At 36.2% G+C, this 25,697-nt stretch overlaps 3 protein-coding genes and 1 pseudogene across 4 annotated transcripts; 2 read left to right on the top strand and 2 right to left on the bottom strand.

Moving 5' to 3' along the window:
• Window positions 1-143: 143 nt before the first annotated feature.
• On the top strand, window positions 144-2,110 carry LOC103937882 (40S ribosomal protein S10-1-like). Its single transcript, XM_009347854.3, is given in 5 exon segments — window positions 144-304; window positions 402-699; window positions 702-726; window positions 1,432-1,564; window positions 1,851-2,110. Coding segments are annotated over 5 exon segments (537 nt in total). The 5' UTR covers window positions 144-301; the 3' UTR covers window positions 1,929-2,110.
• On the bottom strand, window positions 1,850-5,701 carry LOC103932168 (ribosomal RNA small subunit methyltransferase nep-1-like). Of its 2 annotated transcripts, XR_007254654.1 has the most exons (8): window positions 5,195-5,701; window positions 5,017-5,109; window positions 4,074-4,218; window positions 3,865-3,975; window positions 3,672-3,754; window positions 3,532-3,589; window positions 2,555-2,758; window positions 1,850-2,473 (listed from the first exon to the last, which is right to left on the bottom strand). XR_007254654.1 is itself a non-coding variant. In XM_009341718.3 (7 exons), exons 1-7 carry the CDS (start codon window positions 5,489-5,491, stop codon window positions 2,679-2,681), a joined length of 867 nt encoding a protein of 288 aa, XP_009339993.2. In that variant the 5' UTR covers window positions 5,492-5,701; the 3' UTR covers window positions 2,502-2,678. The 2 variants fall into 2 exon arrangements, 1 of the variants encoding a protein (XP_009339993.2); XM_009341718.3 differs by lacking the exon at window positions 1,850-2,473 and having other exon boundaries at window positions 2,502-2,758.
• Window positions 5,702-8,766: 3,065 nt separating this feature from the next.
• On the bottom strand, window positions 8,767-17,760 carry LOC103932176 (annotated as a pseudogene).
• Window positions 17,761-20,591: 2,831 nt separating this feature from the next.
• LOC103932166 (periodic tryptophan protein 1 homolog) lies at window positions 20,592-24,898 on the top strand. The gene is made up of 16 exons (XM_048574521.1): window positions 20,592-20,837; window positions 21,157-21,356; window positions 21,748-21,833; window positions 21,940-22,035; window positions 22,118-22,241; window positions 22,628-22,689; window positions 22,787-22,855; window positions 22,949-23,019; window positions 23,109-23,205; window positions 23,365-23,439; window positions 23,608-23,706; window positions 23,873-24,016; window positions 24,103-24,132; window positions 24,217-24,279; window positions 24,385-24,462; window positions 24,565-24,898. The coding sequence occupies exons 1-16, from the start codon at window positions 20,719-20,721 to the stop codon at window positions 24,655-24,657; spliced, it is 1,506 nt and encodes a 501-aa protein (XP_048430478.1). The 5' UTR covers window positions 20,592-20,718; the 3' UTR covers window positions 24,658-24,898.
• The last annotated feature ends 799 nt before the right edge of the window (window positions 24,899-25,697 follow it).

The following is a 25,697-nucleotide window of genomic DNA, read 5'->3' as shown; positions in this document are numbered from 1 at the left end:
AACTTTATTTTACAACTATTTATTATCACAGGACAGCAAAAACAATTTTTTTTAAAAAAATTCTCCAATACCAAATTAGCCTTTAACATTTCTGCGAATAATTCAAGAATTAATTTTCAAGGTCGAAAACGTAATTTAGAACCCCGCAAGAAGAGAGAGAATGCCGCCTTCTCCTCTCCTATAAACAAAGTTGCTTCTCTCTAGGGTTTTACTTCACAGCGCGCAGCCTCGTAAAAGATCAGTTGTTTGCCGCCGTCTCTTCCTCTTCCTCAGTCGCAGCCGCCTCTTCGCAACCGCAACCATGGTAATTCTCCCTCCAATTCCCTCTCCTTATTTTCTGTTTGTTTCCCGAGAAACTGAAAATAAAAGAGAAAGTTAAATTTCTTGTATCGTATCTGCAGATCATTTCGGAGAAGAATCGCCGGGAGATCTCGAAGTACCTGTTCCAAGAGGGAGTTTGCTACGCGAAGAAGGACTATAACTTGGCGAAGCACCCGGATATCGATGTGCCGAATCTGCAGGTGATTAAGCTGATGCAGAGCTTCAAGTCCAAGGAGTATGTGAGGGAGACGTTTGCTTGGATGCACTACTACTGGTACCTCACCAATGACGGTATCGAGTTTTTGAGGACTTACCTCAATCTCCCCTCGGAGATCGTTCCTGCTACTCTGAAGAAGCAGGCCAAGCCTCCTGGCCGCCCATGGGCCCATCCGGTGACCGCCCCCGGTAAGTCGTTTTGTTCAAGCTCCTCTTGTTGTTTTATGCTATTCGGCTTGTTTAATCCTTAAATTCTTATACAACTTTATGTTTCTTTGTTTTGCTGATAATTTGTTATGTTTCTTTAATTCGTTCCGGAATTTGTTAATTTGATTGACAAGATTTGATGCACTTCTCGTTGTTTATGAAGTTCAGTTTGTTTTAATTCTTAAATGCTTATACAAATTTGGTTTTCCTTTGTATTGCTGATAATTTGTTATGTTTGTTTAATTCGTATCAGAATTTGTTAGTTTGATTGATAAGTTTTGATGCACTGCTCGTTGTTTATGAAGTTCGGCTTGTTTTTGTATTGCTGATAATTTGTTATGTTTGTTTAATTCGGATTGGATGTTCTTAGTTTGATTGACAAGATTGATACACTGCTTGTATTGGGTTTGGAGTGTCTGCAATAAGCGGGAATTGAATGAAATGCGAGTAGGATTAATGGACTATTGAAGTATATTTTTTTTGACCTGGTTGAACTAGTAAGTTCACGAGTTGATCCAATATTGGCCGTGTATGAAGAAGTTAATTGTAACCGAATCACAACACATTTATATCTTTGGTTTTTATTCTGCCAATGGACTGACAGATTTGTGCTTCCTTTTATGGTCCATTTTTTGAATGCTTTCTTTGGTTGGAATATAATTTTTGGTTTGGTGATGTTGTGAACAGTGGCCCATCTCGCTTTGATGGAGAACGCAGATTCGGTGGTGACAGGGATGGGTACCGTGGAGGACCTCGTGCCCCTGGGGGTGACTTTGGGGACAAGGGGGGAGCTCCCGCTGATTATAGACCTTCTTTTGGGGTAATTTTTCTGCTGCGAATAATTTGTTTCATATTTAAACTCCCAGGTTCTGTTTGTGTTTTACCATTTGTCGGATAGGGGGTCAATTTCACTTCTATGTCAACTGAAAATTTTATACTTGGGAAATTTATAACCATTTTTTATCTGATACCATCAAGATTTGTACCGTGGACTTGTTAAGCGTCGGTTTAGATAGTATGCATCTGTGTTTTTTCCTTGTTCCGTGTTAAAGCGCATCATATGAAAACCTCCTAACTCATCTTTCTTGTTGCGTTTGTATTTTCAGGGGCCCGGTGGAAGACCTGGGTTTGGTCGCGGAGCTGGTGGTTTTGGTGCAGGTCCCGCTAGCTCTAATCAATCTTAAATGAACGGATGTTAAGAGCAGATGGCATTTTGTATTACGAGATAATAGCAGTTTTGTTTAATTGTTTCTGTTTGAATACCAAGATATTTTCGTCGATGTTTATTTTATTCTACTTTGTGCTTGAATGACACCTTGAAATTATTTTCTTTGGGTCATTTATCCAATCACCTTGTGCTCTAATATTTCTGGGGTTTACAGTATTTTCGTATTACTGCAGCCTACTGTTGTACTAGTCCAAGTTTGAAGGAATTCTGTTTTGGTTTTCCGGTCGAGTTGAACAGAATTCCGCTTGGATTATGCCATCGTACTATAATTGAGGGCCTATCGGAATATTACAATTGGTGGCACAATGTCGATGCCTTGGATACCCGTAGAGATTTGTTTTTACAGATTAAGAGAATTTGTTCTCTGGATGGTTCGAACCGAAGAGCTATGACACAGTCGCGACTACGGTAGTATGCTCTGCTCTCATGCGATCAGTGCTCCATTCAAAAGACTCAACAGTCGCGATTATGCCAAGCTGCGACGAGAGTTTTGCCCTTTGCCTTCGAAAAAAGGACGGTCTTTGTCATGGAACGATCAACAAATATGAATTAATATAAAGATTAAAGTATAAGATTTTCTACCACAACCCTCACAAAATTTGACCAAGTAATAGACCGACATCGTACAACTCCGGATACACAAAACTTTGAAGAACCCTCAAACCCAATGAGCTTGCAAGCATCGAGATTCTCACTCAAACATTGTTCACAAAACAGTCCACTTTCCAGCCAACGCCTGGCAAATCATTGTGATACAATATGCCGCGCTCAGTGGATAACTACATACTGCAAAAATTTTGAAATATCATGTGTTAATATCACTTCAGAGAATTAGCTCAGGTCTAGGGTTTATTCAAAAACTTGAAGCAAGAGTTGTCAACCGAAGGATCCCGAATATTCCACTCTAACGACATTGATCATGAGAATTACTATAGTAATTAAATAAGTCGAAGATTACGGACCTTTTGCGTACCAAAGCATTGAAATATGCAAACAATATTACTGATTTTCACAAACCAATTACTTCATACATAATCCGCGTTTCACCTAACAGAAACATCAATTGCACGCAAATGCTTAAGAGAGTTTTAACATGTAAACTTAAGCAGGCTCGGCTTGATAATCATTCTTAGCAGGAAGCTCAAATTCAAGCATCAAGCTACTAAATGAACAATCATGTGCTTGAATTCAAGTGAGATCTCAAATCATCAAATTTTAGATAAATAGTTAAATTTCTTGAATGAAATGTTAGCAATGGATATACATTTTCTTTGGATACAGGATGAAAGAAAATAAATTGGTGACTTAGAATATGTCAATGTACCTATGATTCAAAAGTTTACGCCATATTTAGTCAATCAAATGTTCAAATACATTGTATCTACAGTATCCTTATGTTCAAATTCTAGTCATAATTTTAAATCCTTCCATCAAATCCTAAATGTGGCTCTTTAACCTTTGTAGTCAAACTGAACAAAGGGTTCCATTAACTCCGATACAGGGGAAGAAAAATATGCCTGAAAAATTAAATATTATACAGATGAAAAGCAAGGACATACCTGAAATGAAATCCTCATTACAGTCTGTCTCAACTTTCCCGTGAGCCATCGCACCAACCTGAAAAGACAGTATTAGAATAGCTACAAGTGCAAACAGTTAATATTCTAATATAAAGCCATAGCAATAGTTCTGAGCATACCGCAAAAACAAAGTCCGTACTGTTTTCAGCACTAGCAACATAATTCTGTATGTTAACCAATTTTTCCGAACTGTATGAGAAGCCTGGAATGCAAGAATACGTCTTCAGTTTTCGAAATAGATGACATAATGGTTGGTGAGGTCAAGGCTAAAGTGTGGCGTAAGGGTAGGATTTTAGTCATTAATAAACTCACCTATTTTACGAGAGTTGATGGGTAAATACTGTGTCACAGGGTTCTTTATGACACGCATAAGTTTCTCACGCTTACCAACAGCAGATATACTCAGTTTTTGTAGCAGCTGCACTGCAAGATGGTTGGCAGGATTAAAATGACAAATGGCCTTCACTAAAAGCAAATAACAGTGCTATTTTGCATAAGAATATGGGAATAGATGAACTTACACATCACACCAGAGAACCGCTTAAATGTCCTCGGGATACGAACATATGGCTTAACTTCAATAAGAACACTTGCTGCAGTTCTCACATACACGTTTCGCAACCTCCCAGCTTTATTAATTGGGCTATCTAAAACCATAAGGAGAGCCTGCAGACCACAATAGTTGGGATCTTATTACTTCTGTACACTTTCACATTTCCATTTACTTTTCATAAGAAACTAGAATCACTTTTTTCTTTTTTCTTATAAGAAAGAGAATCATGGATCGAAGGAATCAAAACCGAAACAGAGGACAAGAAGCCAAGTACACTAAAGAGCTCCTAACAAGCTAGAAAACGAAAAACACAGAAAAAGAAGCTTCCAGAATAACAGAACAAAGCACAAGGAAGCAGCAGTTATCCCATCACAAAATACAGAAAAGAAATAACTGCTCCTAAACTCTTGACAATTCCAAAGCCAAAATTGAACTCTATGCCACGAGTATTCCTATTCCCCCTCCATCAAACTTTCATACACCCTTCTATTACGTCCCTACCATCATCAAACACCCTTATTCACTTTGAGAAACCACATCCCATGGTGGTCTTTCTTCCCTGCTGCCACACCTTCGTATAAAAGGTTCCTCATAACCAGAATGACGAGCAATAGAACTTATACGGTTCGGCCACACCTTCATTTCATGTAATGGCCAGCAATATAATGCCAATTCAATTTTGAAACAGCTGCTTTGTACGGTTTGGAGTTGATCCTAATTTGTTTTCTAACTTATAGTAGAGCTGAAATCAAACTTCTATAGCAGCACACAAGTGCAAATTAATTCAATTTATGCTTCTTTACAAATAAATAAAACTAAAAAACCAAGAGCAAAAGTTGAATGCAGAAGTTCATGCAGAGAAGTTTCATTAAATTCAATAGAGAAGCAGAAATTGGCCAGAGTTTGCTAACCTGATGAACGATATCAGGCCTGTAAAGAGCAGGATCCTTGTTGTTCTTCCTCAGGAAATTTGAGTGGTCGTCAGAATTCAATAGCTGATAAGTCTACAATAAAAAATATAAAAAAAACCAGCTCAAAATTAAAAAAATATACACACAAAATTATACAAATAGCATAGAAAAATCAAACCTTTCCAACTTTGGCAACTTCCAGAGACGCTTTCTCAAGGATGAAGATAGCACCTGGTCCGTTCTTGGGGTTAATCTCTGCTGGGGCCAATGGAATACCCTCGAGCTCAATTGGGTTGCCCTCCTTTTCTTCTGATTCATTTCCTTTGATCCGTTTCTTATCGGCTTCCTCTGCCTCTGGTTCTTCTGGTTCAGCTGCTGCTGCTGCTACTACTGCTAATTCTTCTTCCTCTGCCCTGTCGTATACATCTGCATTCTTCTTCCGCTTCTTTCCCTTCATTGCATATGGCCTCACCATTTTTGTAGCTTGCAGTCACGGTTTATCAGTTTCTCAGAGACAAATGCGAGCAGAATATTTGGTTTAAATGGAGAGTATTTGCAGGGAGATTGTTTACACTTTACACTCCTATTTGGAGAAGACAACTACTTATCAGAGGTTTAGGGTTTAGGGTTTAAGGCAACATTTCTGAATTTTAGCGATAGGCCCAACCTGAACTTTGCTTTATTTTCTCATTTGGAATTTCATTTTTAATCTTTACACTTAAAACTTTTATTATGGTCAGAAGAGACTGAAATGTCTTCATAAGTCTTCTCAATCTTAAAAAAATATGAATAACCGTGACTTGTCAATTGTTGTTCCCTTTTTGAAAAAAAAAACACTTATCAATAATCATAACTTATCTGGACGCCTCAAGGTTTCCTTCTTCCCCTTCCTCTTTGCCTCCGCAAACAAAACTGATGAGTAAAACTTCACAGTTGTCCTCTTTGCCGAAATCCCAATAGAAGAAATTCACTTCTTCAAATCTCCACTAGAAAAATTCATACAGCAAACTCCTGCAACCATGAAGCTTAGTTTATGTGAAAGGGAGTGCTAATGTGAAAAGTTTTACTGAAAACTTCATCAATCTAATTCTTTAAGACAATGTATCAAGCCAAATTTCTAATATCATTTCCATTTTCCTTTGTGATTGATGAAAATTGAAGGATTTTGCAATAATGTGCAAGCTTTGAGCCTCATTCAACCATTGACAGGGTTCGGACTTTTGAGAAAGGCTCTGCAACCTTAAAAATAAACTTCCTTCATTTTGCAATTTGAATATCTTTTTACGTTTGATATTTTATAGTAATGTACTAGTGTTTTTTCATTAGGCTTTTTTTTGAGATATATAATACTTAAAAGGTAAATGTTTTTTTTTATATTTTGAAGTAAATTTATGTGACAATATAGTATGTAGATACTAATTTAGTATGACGTTTTTATTTGATTATTTGTTGAAGTAAAATATATTTTCTTTAATGGAAAATAGGTTGGGTCATATTATCCGTTAATTTAATGGGTGGAGTTCGAGTCAGGTTATATTACCCGTTTATTTTAACGACTTTGACAAGACATAAAAACGACACGAACATGACAAACACGACACCATCACCATGTCTACTCATTTCATAATTTTGCACTAGACACTAACTATCATGGTACATACTTTGAGAGCCATAGTTGGCACTATACTACATTCATCGACAGTAACTAGAAATTCTTTAAAAAGCACAAGAGGCACTGATTAATGATAAATTTATGACGTGTTTACGTACCTGTAATCAGAATCAAAATGTGGAATTGAATTCCAATTACGGAGTACTCCAGCTTTTCCTAAATTACTAGGAATTGAAAAAGTGGTGGGATCCACAAAAATTTTGAAATTCAATTCCTTCTTTTGGACTAATTGGACTCCTGAGATATATGAGGTATACCGTACTTCAATTCCGCCTGCTGTTAGGAATCCGGAATACAAATTTTCTACCACTTATATCCTCACTTTATTTTTAAAATTCTAGCACTACCCTTTACATTAACAGAGAAGATCCACACGCCCGTTCAACGCTAATGTCCAGTGCCACTCCCTCCCCCAACACCGCAACCACTGATGCCCAGCAGCGCAACCCAAACTCACTACTCCCACTCTCCGCCATATCTCTATGTTTCCCCATGAAAATTTTGAAATCAAATGCACTGGGTTAGAGAGAGAGAGAGAGAGAGAGAGAGAGAGAGAGGGAGAGAAAGAAGAAGAGGAAGAGAGAGAGGCCATGAGGGAGTTACAGTGAAGTTTATTTGCCATCAGATGCCCAAGACTTGAAATAGATAAACTTGAAATCATAATGGAATAGATTGAGATAGCAAGAGGTGGCAGTGAGGAGTGGGTGCCTTGGGAAGAAAAGATGAGTTTGGGGTTGAGTTATTTTTTATTTAAGTAAATAAATATTCACTTTTTTTTTTTTATGAATTATTATATACAATTTTATTTTATAGAATTTGAATAAGAGCATTTTTGTAATCATATTGAATTATATTCCGCTTCTAGTGAATTAGTAAACATTTAAAGGAATCGGTACTTTTTTTTACTTCGATTCCAAAAAATTTAATTAAACAGTTTCAATAGAAATCCAATTCCAACTTCTCCTCAATTCAATTCCTCTCATTCTGATTACGGATTAGTGAACAAGCCACTAATATAATTAGCAACCCATAAGAAACTTTCTATGGATTTATTTTTGTTCATGAGACCCCTTTGCAGCAGAAAGCTGCTTCTTAAGGCTGAGGACCTCTACTCCTTTTGAAGCAAACAGTTCCTTTAGCTTGACTGTAGCCTCCTCATACTTGCTGTTCATGTGGTAGGACTCGTCCAAAGCGTCCTTGTAACTACTTCTGAAGGCATCTAACTTTGCTTGTGCCCCTCGAAGCCTCGTTCGAAGCTTTGCCTTGTCTGCGCTGTTTTCGACTTAATCCTGTTCAAAGTATAGTAGGCCAAATTAAGGACTCACCAAAGAAAGATAATATTACTTCTTTTCTTGAAAGGATACAATTTCTGACAATGGTTTTAGATTTGTGATTTTCGATAAAAGAACTGTTATTAGTACTTTAAGAATCTCATTCTACGCTCTTCATAAATATAATTTTCTTTCTAATTATAAAAAGTTTGGAGTGCAAAATAGGGGTTTTGAAGTACTAATAATAATTCCCTTTCGACGACTCCACATGAAAAATTACTACTACATTTGTATATTTTAGGTTGCATTTTTTTTTTTACAGTCCCTGTGTTGAGACCACACTCTTAATATGGTGTAATGAAAATTTGTGGTGAACGCCATTAGCTATTAAGGTCCGAATCAAAATTCTGTTAGAAAATTTGTGGTAAACGCCATTAGCTATTAAGGTCCAAATCAAAATTCTGTTAGTCTTCCATTAAAAATGGAGGTTAAAATCGTCATTTCAAACAATGATGTAAGTCAAAAGCCACGAGCATAAGAGTTAGAGTAGGTCGTGCACTAACTAGAGAATTCGCGACTTGCTAATTTTTTAAATTAGAATTTCACAAATTGTGAGGCTTGAGCCCTAATCGTTTAAAGTGCTTTTGGAAAAAATATTTGAGACCAATCCTTAATAAAAATGCAAGTGAAACTTATAAAAGCTCTTGTAGTGCTTTTGGAACCTAAAAACATTTTTGCAAAATCACTTTCAGTCATTTTAACAACGCTTTCAAACGAGCACCCTAATCACAGTTTGCAATGGGTTTTGCAAGACGAGGAATATTGAAGAAGGTCCAAAGATACAAACACAAGATGGTTGACAAGTTTACGCACAAGAGTATGATCAAATAGAAGAGAGTCAACAGAGTAAGAGGCTTTGGGATGATGGTATTTGGCTACATTATACACGACAATTAGTACATGCTGCCATTATCAAAGGGATTTACCATTCAGCGGAGGTTAGATCAAGCATGCCATTTACTTTAGGAACGAGTAGATGCTGGGGTCTTTCCATATCTTTACATATGTGAATAATGCTGCTGTAATTAGGCTTGAAGAATGAAGCATATGAACTTGCAACTGGAAGACTAACAGAATTCTGATTTGGACCTTAATTGTTAATAAGGTTTAGCAAAGTCATTGTAATGTTTATTGAGACTTTCTTCTTCAATTGCAAATTTCTGCTGCTCTTGGATCTGAGTCACTAGTTTATCCCCTTCCAGAGCTTGTTGTTGAGACTCTGCAGACAAAAACCAATGAATCAAACAAACTGAATAAATTTTCAAGAATATATGTTAGTTTCTCCCTTGCCGACCCCACTTAGTGGGAAAGGGCTTTGTTGTTGTTGATGTTGTATATGTTAGTTTCTCCCTTGCTACTAACCACTATACTTTTTTTCCTGAACATTATGTAGTGGCTCATAAAGAACAGAAATGGAGATATTACCTGGCTGTCATTTGAAAGTTCCGATAACTCTTTTAGTCGAATCAACAAGCCTTCTCTTTCTTTACTCAGACATCTAAGCTCCTTCTGAATTCCGCATGTCTCCAAGTTTGAGCTCAACATCTAAATGGTTTAAAATTAAAAAAGGTGCATAACAAACACTGATAAATGTGTATTAACCATATTTTGAGCTAAAACAAATAACTCAATTCTTGGGACTGTTTGCTCAGAACATGATCTGTAATATCGTCCTTATTCAGTTGATCAATCCCGAAAGACTTCTCCACACTGCAACAGAAGCATAACAAAATATAATGTTTTGGTCTTCTAATACATCCAGACAAAAGTATTACAAATCTATGACATTCAGATTCAAGATGTGCCATTACATCCAGCAAAAAAGAAAAGAGTAATTTTATATTTACATGTTAACTTGTGACATTGTCCAGACTCCAGACAAACGTATTACAAATCTATCCAGATTCCAGACAAACGTATTACAAATCTATCCCATCTTTGGACATTCTTTTAACATTTTCTGAAGGTAGAAAATCACAGAAGAGCAGAAATATTTTGGCAAGCAGAAACTTTGTCCTAAACCTGCCGGATAAATGGAATAACAAACCTTAAAAGGGGAACACGAGTTTCAAGGGAATAGGGCAACAACCTATATCAAGGTAACAACACCCAACCCCAACAGAGCAGCAGAAGAAACCAGCCGATAATAAAGTGTGTGTACTAGTTTCTGAAAGTTGAGGCATACAATTCACGAAGTATAGATTAGAAGACATATACCATCTTTATCTTCTATTAGAAGGGTGAGCTGAAACTTAAAAATATAAAAAGAAGAGTTTGCTAAACTGCTCTAGGATTGAAGTAGGTTTGCTGAAAAAGGACCATGAAAATCTGTGACAAAGACCAGACCATGACCAAGATGGTGAGAAACGGTGGCAAAGCCACAATTTTGTCACCAAACTTCTGCCAAGCAGCTCAGTTCAAGCATTGAGAGCTGCAAAAACACTAGACCTTTTTCTGTAGCAGAGAGAGGGAGAGACGGAGAGAGGGTATCTAAGAAGACGTAAGTGAAGTGGAGAAAAATGGGGGGAATAAAAACTGAAACAAACCTGAATGTCTTCTGTCCAGCTGTTTCCTCGCAACAAGTTAATCTTCCCATAAGGAACTTGCATTCTTGTCTACAAGACTCCAACTCATTCCTCACCTCACAACCAATAATCAAGTAAGAAATAATGTGGTTTTGCACATTCTATATCACAGTTGTATGCATCTGCAACAAGAAGAGACCAATCACAATAGTTGCGAATACTTGGACCATATGGTCAAAATATCGTTCCTAATAGCCAAATGGGAGAAAGAAAATTGATATGTTTAAACAAGCAATTTAGATAAAAAGACATCTTTTGTGTTACCACAACCAAAGCTTCAACGAAGGAGTTCAGCAGCAGAGAATCAAACTGAGGGTAATCCAAGGTCAATTCTATGGGTGGAGAGAACAGTGAAACGTAAAGGCCAAATTTACTCAATTCTCTCTCGAATTCAAAGTTTTGGGTAGAAACCATATTGAAGACTAGCAAGCAAACTCTTCGGAGTGTAGACAAGAGAGGAGATGAGTGCCACCTCGGACATTTCCCTTGATAATGATGTAATCTACATGTTGTATAACTTTGTTTTTCCTTCTATGGCTTCAAGGGAAGCCTTCTCCTTAGCTAACCGTATTGCTCTTTCCTCCTCCATTTCCAAAAGGGAATTTGTAAGTTGCTGCCAATGAAAGATACAAATTAAATGAGCAACTATGCACCAAGAAACATAGTTACACACAGAAACTCAAATAAAAATTGATATTACACACAGAAACTCAAATAAAAATTGATGTTTTTATTTTATAATCTAGGTAATAATTACTGCCCAAAATTAGGCTACCATCGCCAAGTCTTCCTTTTCTTCAGTGCAACATTTTATTGGAGCCTTCCATCTTTTGCTGCTCAAATGTAGATTCTTCTAACCTCTGCTTCTGGATATACACAAAGATAACAAAGACAATGAGAAAAATTCACACAATAAAGAACACTAACCATATATTCTTTCAAACGAAGGTAGACAAAGACTTAGTGTGAAAGAGACACAAAGACAAGCTTACCAGGGCCAAAAGCTCTTCCTGCAATGCTTCGAGTTCCAAGCTTGATGTACTCAGTTTTTCGGACAGGTTTTCTAATTCAGATGCTAAAGCTTCGTTGGTGGACATAGCATCTTCTTTTTCTCTGTATCTAGCTCATAACTCTTCTTCTAGAGCATTAATCTTTGTCTCCATTTCAAAAACATCAACTTCCATCTTTTTGTATTCTTCCTGAAAAACAGAAAAAACGAAAAATAGAGTTATCATCATTGAATACAAAACAAAACTACGATGCTACACGGTATATTTTATTTATACGAGACTACAAATGCTTAAGAAGAGTAACTTAATGACCAGAGAACATAGCAAGTAAACTCATGTAAATTTTCCCTTAAAACCTCAACAAAATATTAACTATTGGGTTATTCTCTCGTCAGCATTGACAATTATTTTCTTTTTGTAGAAGTCTCTCATCACTTCAGCATATTGACATTTAAAAATAAAATAACTTGCATTGCATTACAAACTTGATACATAGTAAAGGAACAGAAACTAGACATCATTGTCAGCACCTGTAACGTCTGTTCGAAGGCAAGGTTTTTTGCTCTTTTAGGATCCAATGTCTTCACACCCTTATCATTAACTGAATCACGTTGCGTGTATTCATGTCATGTTCAAGAAGAGAGTTCAGACTGTGCAATCGTTTTATTTCTCGTTCAGCAGACACTTTTTCACCCTGCAAATAGGCGAATATGTTGGTGAAAGTGAGAGCCTGTGATTTTATGATATCAATGACTAGAGCCAAAGGCACATAGTATCAAACCTCTAGTTTGGTTTTCTCTTGTATGGCATTCTTCAGCTTAAACTCTGTCTCTTTCAACTTCATTCTTATTTTCTCAACATCTTTGCGCAGATTTTCCTTTTCCTCGGCCAAAGAACAGGATGATAAACCTGATATTTCTTTTTCAAAAACTTGTATATGAGAAATATATTCTCCCTTTTCCAAATCCTGGTGTTCCAAAAGTTCCTGAAATAATAATCAGTGAAGAAGACTTACTAGCACAGATACTAAAGATACTAATAATGGTAAGAATATTGCTTTTAACGTAATTAATGCCAACATAAAAGCTTACCCTGAAAGAGTTCTCGGAATTTTGAGTCTGCAGTTTCAGTTCTTCTATCTGGTTCTGAAGATTAACTGATTGATGGTATAAAAACTGTTACCAGATATTAATACCGTTTTTTAATGTGGTCCGGAAATAAAAGATTTCAGGATCTCTTACATAAGTAAAGTTATGAGCTAACCTTTCATTCTCAAGTCCAGAAACCTTCTGCATCGTATAAGAGTTTAACTTCTCATGGTCACTGATAATTATTTTGTTTCAAAGAAAAATCCCACATTAAGGTCTTGAAAATCCTGCATTACAATGAAATCAGGCCATATGATGGTCTAAAAGAATTCTAGTGTTCATAGAATAAAGACCACAGCAGCTTCAGAAAATAAATCAAGATAAACTCATAAATAACATCTTAAGACATCTACAAACTATTTCTTTTGGCAAGTATTAGAATATAAGAAAAGTCATCGTAAGATGATGTTTCAAAAATACTCACTAGGAACGTATCGAATAGCACAGAGAAACTCTTGGAGACCTCATCCAAAACTGAAGATGCACTTTCAATGGCTATTTCTGAGCTTCGAACTTCCAATATTAATTCTTGGACCTCCTTTGCAAGCTTGATCACAAAGTCACAACTTCCATCCTAGATGAAGCTATTGAAAGTTAGCTGCATATACTTCAAAAGAGAACATGTATATTCAACCAAACCCTATAGTACGAACACCATTAAAGTTTTGAGTAATAGATAATAATGCTCGTCAAAGAGATTAACACAAAAGAAGGAGATCATACATCAACTTTTGTTACAGATTCGTTCCAAGTATGTTGATCACGAGCTACCCTGGCCTCCTCACGTGTAACTTGAAGCTCTTCATAGAGCTATGTACATTAAAAATACATGCCAATTTTAAAATTATGAGACATAAAGAACATCTTAATAACAGATTTAAACAATTAAAACAAAGAAATGAGTTCTCAGAATCATTCTAACCAAGAAACCATACAACAGGAAGTGGGCAGGCTTGTGCATACATAAACGGTAACTTAAAACAGATACAATAATTTGACTTCATGTGTAATACTCAGTGCTGAAAGCTCAAAAGATTTGATTATTTTTAAAGGCTAAGTTTTTTGAAACAGGCTCTTGTGAGCCTGACAAGAGAGAACACACAAGGCACTTTTACCTAAAATACTTTCAATATACAGTCCTTCAACTGTAGCTAGTCCATCTTGACACATGAGGGCGCATAGAGGTGTGTAGTATATACACATATGGAGGCATATTGAGCGGTGGCGAGAGGGAGAGAGAGGGAGAGAGAGAGAGAGAGAGAGATATCAAAGCTGCTTTAAGTACTTAAAATAAACTAAATAGAAAAGTTAGATAAAAGAATTTCTACAGAAACTGAATCCCACATTTAAGAAACATGTATTGTGAACGACTTTCTTTTTCTTCTTTCGTTATTGCAGGTCGGTGGTGATGACAAGCTTGAAGCTTAAGTTTGCAGCAGATTAGCTCTAAAAATATATAAAAAAAATTAAAAAAAAAAAAAAAAAACTGTGCAATTGACTGTCAATGCAATTATTGACGTAAATGTTTAAACATAGTAACATCCTAAAAACGTCCAGAAGAGTAGCTCTCTAAACGATTTGATGAAGCTGCTCATAGAATAAAATCTATTACAGGCTTAGATAGAACAACTGGCTAACATAAACTATGATTACCTCGTCAAACTTCTCCCGAGCACAAATGTTTTGCTCGGTTGCCAGCTCAACTACATTATGTAAATTTTGCTGGCTTGAAGGCTTCTCTGTTTCAAGCATCTTAATCTGCATGTAAGGACAGACATTAAATGATAATAATGTCAAAACAAATAAAAAGCACAATTAAAAAGATACTGAATTATCAGAAATTTAACATGCATAAAGATTAAAAATTAAGGAGACTAGAAAAAAAATCGTTTAAAAAAAAATAAAGAACAGGAGAACTACCTGTTCTTGAAGTCGCTTAATCACAAGAATAGCATCTGGTGCTCTTAAACTAACGTTATTTTCCCCATTAATGGTACCTTTATTAAGATAAGACTTGGAGTAATCATTACACATTGCTCCAGAAAACATATCAGCCTCAGCAAGCTTCCGTGTCAAGCAATCAATTTGTATTTCACTCGAAGTTCTCTAAATGAGGTAAAGATTAGTATATGGGGAAAAGGCTCAACTCCACAAAATGTAATGTTCCATCTTCTTAAGATTGCATGCAGATTCCCTTATCCTAATTTCTAGCTCTATTTGGGGTCATATCCATCCCATGCCATCAATTTTCTAGATGGTAACACTTTCTCCCTTTTCCTATGAAAGAATTTTAGAAGATTATGCTGCAATTGGAGGGGAGGAAATATCACTTTAGGCTTCAGTATCTTCTGTGTCAATGATGCATATGAGGATGTTTTTGCTTTAGTTAGATGTTCAAACTTGAATCAGGGTGGTTAGATCTTAGATTCAGTGGCCCATCTTGTCCAATCTTTAGTGTAATCTCCTTTTCCTTTACCAAAACATATTTCCAATCAAAATTAAGAAGTTTTCGCGGCTGTATTATTTGGGGAAATTGAATTTTCCATGATTGCACATTGGTGGTGAAGATCTTTTAGCTAAGCTTTGCATTGATTTGAATAATAAACAAATTTTGTCACGTGTGCAAGAATATATCTTTCATGCATGTATTAAAATTTGATATTTGTAATTAAATGTAAAATGAGAATAAATAACCATATACAGAACTTCGCAAGAATAAAGTATGACCTCTGCCAACGTCTCCATTCCAAGTTTACCTGGACACCAAGTATCACGCCTCTTCGCCTGCAGCAACCAACAGGAAAACTTTAGAGAACCAGAGAGAAGGAGAACGAGAGGCAGACAGACAAACAGGGAGGGACAAGTTAACTTATAGATGTACACATGGTCGGGATACTGTCACCCTCAGTACCCGAACAAACATTAGTTGGGGTAAGGGCCTAAAACAAACATTAGTTGGGGCTTTCTTTTCCTGCTCCAACTCCAAAGCTATACGCTCCCTCTCTAACTCAGTCTGCACAGAAAGTAAGTATATTCCAGAATACACTTGCTTTCAACTAATTACAATAAACATAAAGCGTACATTTCCAAACCTGCAATAACGTATTTCGCAGAGTGAGGATTTCCTCTGCCCAATGTTCTGAATGAGATTCCTGAAACATGCGGAATGTTTAAGTTACTTCATTTTACGTAGACGACCAATATTTATAATATTATCATACATGAATGGCGAAAATTAATATAAAAGAAAAATCAACCTGCAACTTGGCTTGAAGCTCCTCAATTTCTTTCCTTTGACGCTTGAGAAGAGCAGCATCTGTTAGAATCTGCAAGGAAGGACATACGTTGAAATACTAACAATTAAAACAGATAGAAATAAAAGAACAATTCCTACATCCAGCAGATACAAACTTGGGAGAATCTGAAAGGGAACATTTAAAATTAACCCAAGAAAGATTGCAACAAATAAAGTGAGTCGAAAACCTCATTGACATGAGCACAAGTCGTGACACGTAATGCTCTGACTTGCAAATTGGAGACTGCTTTTAGTCTCGTCTGCATGAACCTGACATAAAACAAAGGCATGAGAAACCAAGAAGAACACACAAATGTAATACTGAAAAGTTATAAAGAAAAATTCAACTGCACCAGTTACAGAAATGTACACAAACGCAACAGAGGTGAAAGCTACTAATGCATTAAATAGTTTGTTGCATTTTACAGCTGCTAATATATCCCTCACTATATGAGAAAGAGAATAATCCCCGAACTCATTCGAAACTGATGCCCAAAGGGCTGCCCAGTACCTTACTCTACCCCATATTTCTTCTACCTCCACTCCATTATAATCCTAAAAACTCTTCTATTACGCTCCAACCAAATGTTCCAAAAAACTGCCAACACCAAACAGCTCCACCAACCTTTGGCTTTCCTCCCCTTTCCTAAAGCCTCGAACTTGGTGCTTAGAAGCTCAAAACAACCCCTTGAAATAATCCTTTCCTCCCCTTTCCTTGACCCAAAAAAAAAAAAAAAAACCCTTTGAAATAACCCAACTTGCTCTAACTTCCTGGAACAATTTCCACCACAACTGTATTGAGTATACATATCCACATATGCGTATTGTTACAAATACATACTATCTGAAACTCACTTGACCTTCCATTGCCATCTGTTTTAGGAATGTAGTGGTGGTTGGTTCAGTTTTCTAGGGTTAGTTGGATTATTCCTCAGCCACCCTCAGAGATTCGTTGTGAAATGTTTAAGACTTCTGGGGTTGAAATGAAAGGATACTGTGAACTGTATTTTGATAGTTTTGTTGTACAGAAATAAAAAATTTGGGGTGAAGGAAAGAATTGTTGGGAAAACGTAAAGTAACATTTGGCGTAAAATAATTATATGAGTAGAGTTTTTTTCATTTAGATGACAGAGCTATAGTTTGGTTTCATTTTTTCTATGAAATTATCACGATGATAGCGGAACCTAAGCGCACCGAGTCTTTGTTCCTTGTATTTGGAATATTATTAATAAAGTTTGCTTCTCACTAAAAAAGGACTATAGGAAACATTACCTGTGCAAGTGTGATGTTGCATATTATAGCTGTGTTTGCATTTCCACCCAAAGCAGTTTGCAATATGGGCGTCAGTTTGCTATCTCGATATGGAACATGTCCCCTGCATCATATATTGAGTGAGGTCAATCTATGTATAGAGATCAATGTATTAAAAGCGTGAGGTGTGGGTGAGGTGTCCAAAGGATAGCCCAGCCTAGGAGCACCACATCTTCCTCCATGCAATCTATTTTTGATGATGTTCTTCTCAAAATTCTCATCATCGTTGTTGCCTTCTCGTTAAGGATCCTCTTTTTAACGAAGATGACCTCGAAGAAGTTTAAGGAAATAGCCGAAGACCCTCTCATTTACCAACACATCAATATTACAGACCTTGAGACCGTCAACCCGCTTAAATCATGGGGCACATCTGACAAAGTCTCAAACTTCATCCATCGCTGCATCCAATGCTGCAACAAATGGTGAAGCCAGGAATTCTTGGGAGGAGGGGCGAAATTTAAAAAAATTTAGGGTCTTGAAAAAATGTGAACATTCATTCGAGGTCTAAGTCCAAGATTTGCAAGAAGATTATTTGAACTACCCATAGGAGAATTTGCACTAACCGAAGTATTCAAAAGAGGATTTGGACTACTCAAAATAGTCGAAGGAGGGTTTCAACAACAATATTATTTGAAGGATGATTTAGCACTGTTTCTCGTTGTATCGTCCTATTACTTAACTATATAATTAGCAAAGTTTTAAAAGATGCTAAGCTCTAATTGAGTGATAGACATGACTTTATACTTAGGCGAGGGCCTAGGCAAATTTGAATAAATTTATTATATACCGTATAAATAATTGTCTATTTATTATATAGCTTATAATATCCAAAAACACATTGATTATAAAACATATAATATATAAAAATATTGACAAATTTTCTTGATTACTTTGTTGAATTTGATGGTAAGAGAAAGAAAAAAAATAATTACAAGTTCGTAATATTTTACAAATTATTTTTTGAAGCTCGTATAAATTTATAGTGAATTTTAAGATAAATAACAGTGTCAAACAAGTGGCTTAAAAATATTGAAAGAGTGGTCAAATTAATTAGACAATAATTAAAAAAATAAAACAAAGTAGGTTAGGTGGTGCAAATTGATTGGCCAATATTTAAAAAAAAAAAAAAAACAAGTTGTAATTATGAAAGGTCATGTGGGGTGGGATGGGAGAGAGGGAAAGTATCTCTCTTCTTCCTTTCTCTTCTTCTTCATTAAAACCAAACCAGAGTTCCAGAACTGAATTTCCAGTCTCCAGAAACTGCAAAATGCAGATCTTCGTTCCTCCTTTCCTTGGCCTGGGTTTGTTTTTTTTTTTTTTTTTTTTTTTGGAAAATAAGAGAGCACACGATCAGTCTGTGTTGCAATAGAGCAAGGAAACCCAAAAGGCCGAAAACCAAACAGAATTTCATCCCTTTCGACGAGGGGAAGGGCAGCCGCCACTTGTCACCCTCATGTAGCTTCGCCATTGGCCACAACCTTGAGGCCCTCTACATGGTGAGGATACGATACTTCTTCCGATACGATAAGGAAGAAGCCAGAATTGAGCAGCTTAAGAGTGCAATCTCTGAGGGCCATCAAGTAGCAACGTATATGTATGATGCCATCTTAGTGTGCCGTGGGTGAGATTCCAAGCATGAAGGGCTCAAACTTCTCTATTCTCTTAATTGTCACAACTCGGAATGGTTGAGTGTAATGGAATGCCGAGAGAGGTTCTGGTAGTGTTTGTTGGGTTTTTGCGTGCATAAGGAAGTAAGGGCTCGAATCCTAAAACTTCACCATGACAACGCTTACATTAAACCTTGCAACGACTGTGCAAGTCCACAGGGTCCGATCACACTCCGAACGCATTGGGATTACTTGTGCCATGACAAATTCAGTAGCTACAATTCATGTTACAGGAACACATCAGGATATGTTTACTGCAAATAAATGTGAACCTATCTTCGTTGATTGGTAACATATTTTATTTTGTTCATACGCTAGCTTTTCTTGTGACTTTGTTGTTTAATATATTTTCAATTGGGGTTGTTTTCTTTTCTTTACACTATTTGATTTGGTTTGTGTCATTGTTCCTTTTTTTAGGTACAAGACACCTTCTACCATTTTTTTATCATTTTAATTTTGCTTCTATGAGTAAAATGTGGGAGGAAAAGAAAAGGGAAAAGTGTTACCAGTAGAAAACAAAAGAAGAAATAGGGGGAGAAATGGCACATTATGGATTTCTAAAGCCGAAGATAGAGTTAGAGCAAAATTACAAACAAGTGTCACTACTCACTTTAACCGACTGAGATTTGAGAGTGGAAATTAAGGAAAAACGAGTGACCGGAAAAAGATATTTGAGTAAATGGAAAAAAGTGATTAATTTGTATGTAAATTTTTTTCGATAAAAGAAAAAAATTCTTAACCAATTTAAGGGTTGTATTCGATTAGGATTTTTAGAGATTTTAATTCTTTTAATGAATTTACGGGTATTTAATTATGATTTTAAGTAATTTTCTAAAATTCAATGTGAAGTCGATCAAGATTTTAAAATAGTTTATTAAAATCCTTAAAAATCCAGGTGTATTCAATTAAAATTTTAAAGAAGTTTATAACATTCCAGATGTATTCAATTAGAATTTGATTTTAAAGAATTTGAAAAAGTTGAGGAATTAGAGGGAGTTGGAGATATTTTGTAGTGTAATTTAAACATCTACAAATCTCACATCTCCTCATGAGATTTTGAGGGAATTGAATCAAAATTTTACATAAAATATCTACAAATCAATTAGACTCCATAAAAATCCATGAATTTATAAATCTATTGAAAACTCTCAAATTCCTAATTGAATATACCAAGTTACAAGCCACTTGCACCAATGATTAGACTTTTCCATACGCGTCAATGCACACAGAAAGGCTAGTCTAATTATAAATGGGTAGTGCTATTAACACACCATTGATTGTTCATTGATCTTTTTCAATTTATTCGATTCAACGTTAAAAAATTAAGAGAGGTGTGTGAGAAGTAAAAATGAGTGTGTGGGTAGCACTACCCTTATAAATTAGTAACGTTGCTATGTATTTAATTAGAATATGATTAAAATGTTTAGGGAGAAAATCGGGATGAAAAAAAGTTCTGAGGATCAAAGTGAAATAAGCGCCAAAACTCATTAGGCGCATGTGGAATTAACTCATAAAAAAGAGACAAAAACGAAGTTTGAATTCATACCCTACTTCTCACCTAGTCGAATGCCAGGCGGCTGAAAAGAGTTTGCTCCACCGCCAAATTTCATAAACCTCCAAAACCTCCACCAAAAACACAGCGATCGAAATCCAACCCAGTTCCGAGAAGAAGAACAAGAAAAAATGATATCAGCAATTTCTTGGGTGCCCAAAGGGGTTTCGAAGCCAGTCCCCTCCGTCGCCGACCCGCCCACCAAAGAGGAAATCGAAGAGCTAATTAAAACCGGCGCCTTGGAGAAAAGGTGAAACTTCTGAACTTGGTGATTTGTTGGCGGAAGTTCAAATTTTGTGCCAATGGCGTTCACTTTCTTTGAAACTAATGGTTTGGTAATTTGTTTTAACCAAAAATAATTGTTGGGTAATTTTCTTTTTCTCCGAAAAGTGAAAAACTTTGTGGAGGGTTGGCGGTTTATTTCTTGAAGCAAGTGGGAAAGGGTTGAATTTTCAGTTTAATGTATGTGTAATGTGTTTGTGGATTGGGACCATGAAGCTGTGTTCGGTTCGGGTGTTGATTTTCGACTCACTGACTTGTTTGGTTTTGATGGGATGCTGATTTTGCAGTGGAGATGCTGAAAGCGAGGACGATGACGGAGAAATGGATGTTGAAAACCCCAAACAGGGTGATCAAGTCTCCCAAGCATTAGAGGTAGCAAAGGCACTCGGAAGAGCTCCCAAAGTTACCGAGCCAGGAACCAAATTTGATGACATAGCCGATGGATTGAGGGAACTCGACATGGAACATTATGACGACGAGGATGATGGTATTTCCCTTTGTTCTTTATTTTCTTGATTTCATTTTTGGAGCATATGAGGGGTTTAATTACCGTGTTGCTTAAGCTGGACATGTTGGATGGACAATCAAACGGTTGCTCAGAGTTAAACTTGAAAGCGTTTTTTTTTTTTTTTTTGGTCAATAAACTTGAGTCCTTGTGAGACCTGTAAAATTTTCTTTTTCTTTAGTTTACAGTTAGAAGGTTTTGTTAGTACATATGGTTTTACCATGTCAGTTAAAATGGACGTATTATGCAATGTTGAACTTGAGCATTGTTGAAATTACTTACTTGTAATTTGTTAAATTTACCATATGCTTCCTCTCATGAGTGTTGATTACGATTTATAGCTAACATTGCATCTTCTTATATCTGGCCTCAGGCATTGATGTATTTAGTAGTGGGGTTGGGGACCTTTACTACCCAAGTAACGATATGGATCCATATCTAAAGAAGGAAAAGGATGATGTAAGTTTTTACTACTCAATTATGTAATTCTTTCTGCTTTCTTTCCTTCTTTTGTGAGGCTAGGAGAGTAACCTGGTTTTTCATTTTCATTTTTATTTTCTCAAAGGATGAGGATTCTGAAGACAGTGATGACATGACCATTAGTCCGAGTGATGCAGTCATAGTTTGTGCCCGCAATGAAGATGAAGTCAGCCAGCTTGAGGCATGTAATAGTTTTTGAAGTTATCTGTTTCATTTTTCTTTGTCTATTTTCCACTGACCGTAATTGAATTATGTATGAGCAGATTTGGCTGTATGTTGAATCAGAAGATGGTGAAGCAGATGTTTTTGTTCACCATGATGTCATCCTTTCATCATTTCCCCTTTGCACAGCATGGCTTGATTGTCCTCTCAAAGGTGGAGATAAAGGTGCGATTCATGTGTTACATATGCATTTTGGTTGAAACATCTGGAGGTCACTTGTATACGTGAATTATATTTATAGTTATAATTTCTTCTGTTTAAAAAAAAATAAAATGTAAGATCTTCTTCTACTTAATTTCTGTTTTCACTTGTCTTTTTCTTTGATAGCAAGTACAATCGTGTTAAAATTAGATTTATTCCTCTCAAAATTTCTGCAACAGTGAGCTCTCTTTTACAGTGAAGTTTAATGACAATTATCTTGTGTATTGTGATGTTTTCCTTTATAGCGATGCAATTTTATCATAACTTGTATATTTTTTTTTCAATCATTAGTTTTGGCTATGCTTTACCATTATATTTAACGGATGTCCAATAATTTTATATGTTGGCAGGGAATTTCATTGCTGTTGGTTTAATGGATGAACCATCTATTGAGATATGGGATCTTGACATCGTATGTAGTTCATGGACACTAGTCTCATTACATAGGTTTCTGTGGGTAATTGATGGAAATGTTATTGTATTTTCTAAACATTTTTGCTGTTTTTCAGATTGATGAAGTACAACCATGTGTGATATTGGGTGGTATTGCTGAGAAGAAGAAAAAGAAAGGAAAGAAGGTTTGATGCTCAATTCTTTCACCCTTTGGGCTTTGATAATCCTGCAACTCGTTTTCACTTTCTTTACCAATCCTGAAACTTGCATTGTATTAGGTATCAATCAAATACAAAGAAGACAGTCACAGAGATTCAGTTCTCGGTCTTGCTTGGAATAAGGAGTACAGGTTTGTACTCTTCTACAGTTTTGTACTACGTGTTGTTGCTTCAGTGGAAGGTTCCATAAACTCTGTTGTTTTTTTTCTTCTATAAACAGAAATATACTTGCTAGTGCAAGTGCTGACAAACAAGTTAAGATTTGGGATGTGGTTACCGGAAAATGTAATATTACCATGGAGCACCATACCGACAAGGCAAGAATTTTCTATGCTTTCACCTGAAATCAAGATTTCAATGGTGTGCTATAGAACAAACGCAATCTTGAGATCTTCATTTTAAGGAGTTCAGCTGACTTTTCCTTTCAACTTTTGCCATTTAAACTCAAATTTAACCTTATCCATGCTATTTTACAGGTTCAGGCAGTTGCATGGAATCATTTTGCCCCTCAAGTTCTTCTCAGTGGTTCTTTTGATCATACAGTAGTCTTGGTATTTAATGTTTTACAAATGTTACTCTGTTGGCATTTATTTGTTATCCTAGAACTTAAGCGAACCTAAGGAACTTATTTGTTTGAAATTTTTTTTTGACTTGTGCATTTACATTTGTTATTCATTCCAGAAATTGACTAGTGCATTTACATTTGTTATTCATTCCAGAAAGATGGGAGGGTGCCATCACATTCTGGGTATAAGTGGACTGTCACAGCTGATGTAGAAAGCTTAGCATGGGATCCACACACTGAGCATTCATTTGTGGTGTGTGCTTTGGCTCTTAAGACAGTCTTTTTTTCGTACTTAATCACATAGTATTTGCTTTTTGTTAATCCCTATTCATGTTATTTGTTAACGTGTGGATACAGATGCTCTCTGGCTTTATAAGAATTATCCTTTATTGATCACAACATTTTTTAAATCCATCCAGGTGAGCCTTGAAGACGGCACAATCAAAGGGTTTGATATTCGGGCTGCCACATCTGCTCCTACTTTTGAGTCTAAACCTAGTTTTACTCTTCATGCACACGACAAAGCTGTTTGCTCAATCTCATATAACCCTGCAGCACCTAATGTACAGTTCTCTTGTTCTCCTTACTTTGGCATACTTTTTTATTACTGAGTTTGTGTAATCTCACCTCTGTGCCTTTTGTTTTCCAGCTTCTTGCAACTGGATCCACAGATAAAATGGTATGAAGGTTTCTCACTACCTGCACACTCGTATACTGGGCAGATTTGAATGTTTTGTAATGTTTCCACTATCATTTGTTACAGGTAAAGCTTTGGGATTTGTCAAACAACCAACCTTCGTGCATTTCATCCAGGAATCCTAAAGCAGTAAGTGATTGATTGTAGTTCATCATTCTAGTGCGACGGGTTATTCTTCTTTTTCTTTTGTTTAATGTGAGATTGATTGTTGGACTCTGCTCTCAATATTGTCAGGGAGCCGTCTTTTCTATTTCGTTTGCAGAAGATAACCCCTTTTTGCTGGCCATAGGAGGCTCAAAAGGGAAACTGGAAGTGAGCCGTCTTTCTGTATCTTGTTCATCGTTGCACTATTTTGAAAGGCCGGCTTTTCTACGGTGGATCACGATTGCTAATTTAATATGACTGAATTTTCAGGTATGGGATACATCATACGATGCTGCAGTTGCCCAAAGATTTGGGAGGTACTACAAGAAGAGCAGACACCAAGCTGGACCTTCATCTGGTTAAACCAGGTGATAGGGGAGTATTTTTCTCCCCGTTGGAAACTTTAGAGCTTTTTCTAGGAACAACTTGTAGAGGTCTTGCAGTTTTGGCAATTTTTATGATTTGTGGAATGCCGCATCACAGATTTGGGCGGGCGTATACTCGGTGTGAGCAGAGGTTGTTTTGTTTCCTGTATTAATGTTATGTTAAAAGGGATTAAGCAAAAATATGGTTTTTGAAATATGTTAGAAAGTTTCAAATTCAATCTTGCTTGTCTATGATGAAATTAGTTACTCTCTTGGCCTACACGAAATTCGTAATTTTGCATGCCATTTATGAGCCCACTCAAATCTTGTCCAGTCTCCCTTTCCAAAGCCAAGTAATAATCCACCGTAAGGGTTGATTATTTCATCAATTATTGAAAAAGATGGAAGTCTGTTTCTCTATGTGGAAAGATGTTAAATACATAAGTCATTTTGGTCAGTTAGCTTAGCGATTTGAGGTGGAGTAATGAGTTAGGATCAAAATAAGTATATGATTCGACTCCCTTCAATGATAGAAAAATGGATGTCTAGTACAACACGTCTTTTCCTTCCCAATTTAAGAAAAACCAAAAGAACATCTTCAACGCGCTCTCTAAATGAGCTTCTAACTAGAGTTAGGGAAGATTTCAAAAAAATCAACTCCAATCATGCTTACCTTCTAAGATAGGAATTCATCTAGGATCTCCTAAACATAGGAAGGAAGGAGCTCCTAGTGGCTCTCTATAATTAATGCTAATTAATATTGTTTTTGTTGCAGTCCTAATAGTTTAGTAATATGGTTGTGTAAATCCTAGGAAATTCTTATGGGATTCTACTATTAGAGTTGTAATACTATTGGGTTAAAGAACCTTCCCTACTACTATCACAAGGAGGGTGAGAAAACACACCTCAGAATTCACCCAATTCTCTTTTTCTCTATGCTTGCCGCATCCTCTCTATTCTCTCTATAATTCATTAGTTAAATCAGGCCTAAAACAATTTTAAATATATATATTTAATTTATTGACTAGTTATTGACTC

The sequence above is a fragment of a genome, unplaced genomic scaffold (genome assembly GCF_019419815.1).
Source record: "Pyrus x bretschneideri cultivar Hongxiangsu unplaced genomic scaffold, Pyrus_bretschneideri_v1 Contig72, whole genome shotgun sequence".
In the NCBI taxonomy this organism is placed as follows: Eukaryota; Viridiplantae; Streptophyta; class Magnoliopsida; order Rosales; family Rosaceae; genus Pyrus; species Pyrus x bretschneideri.
This window is presented reverse-complemented; position numbering and strand designations above follow the sequence as displayed.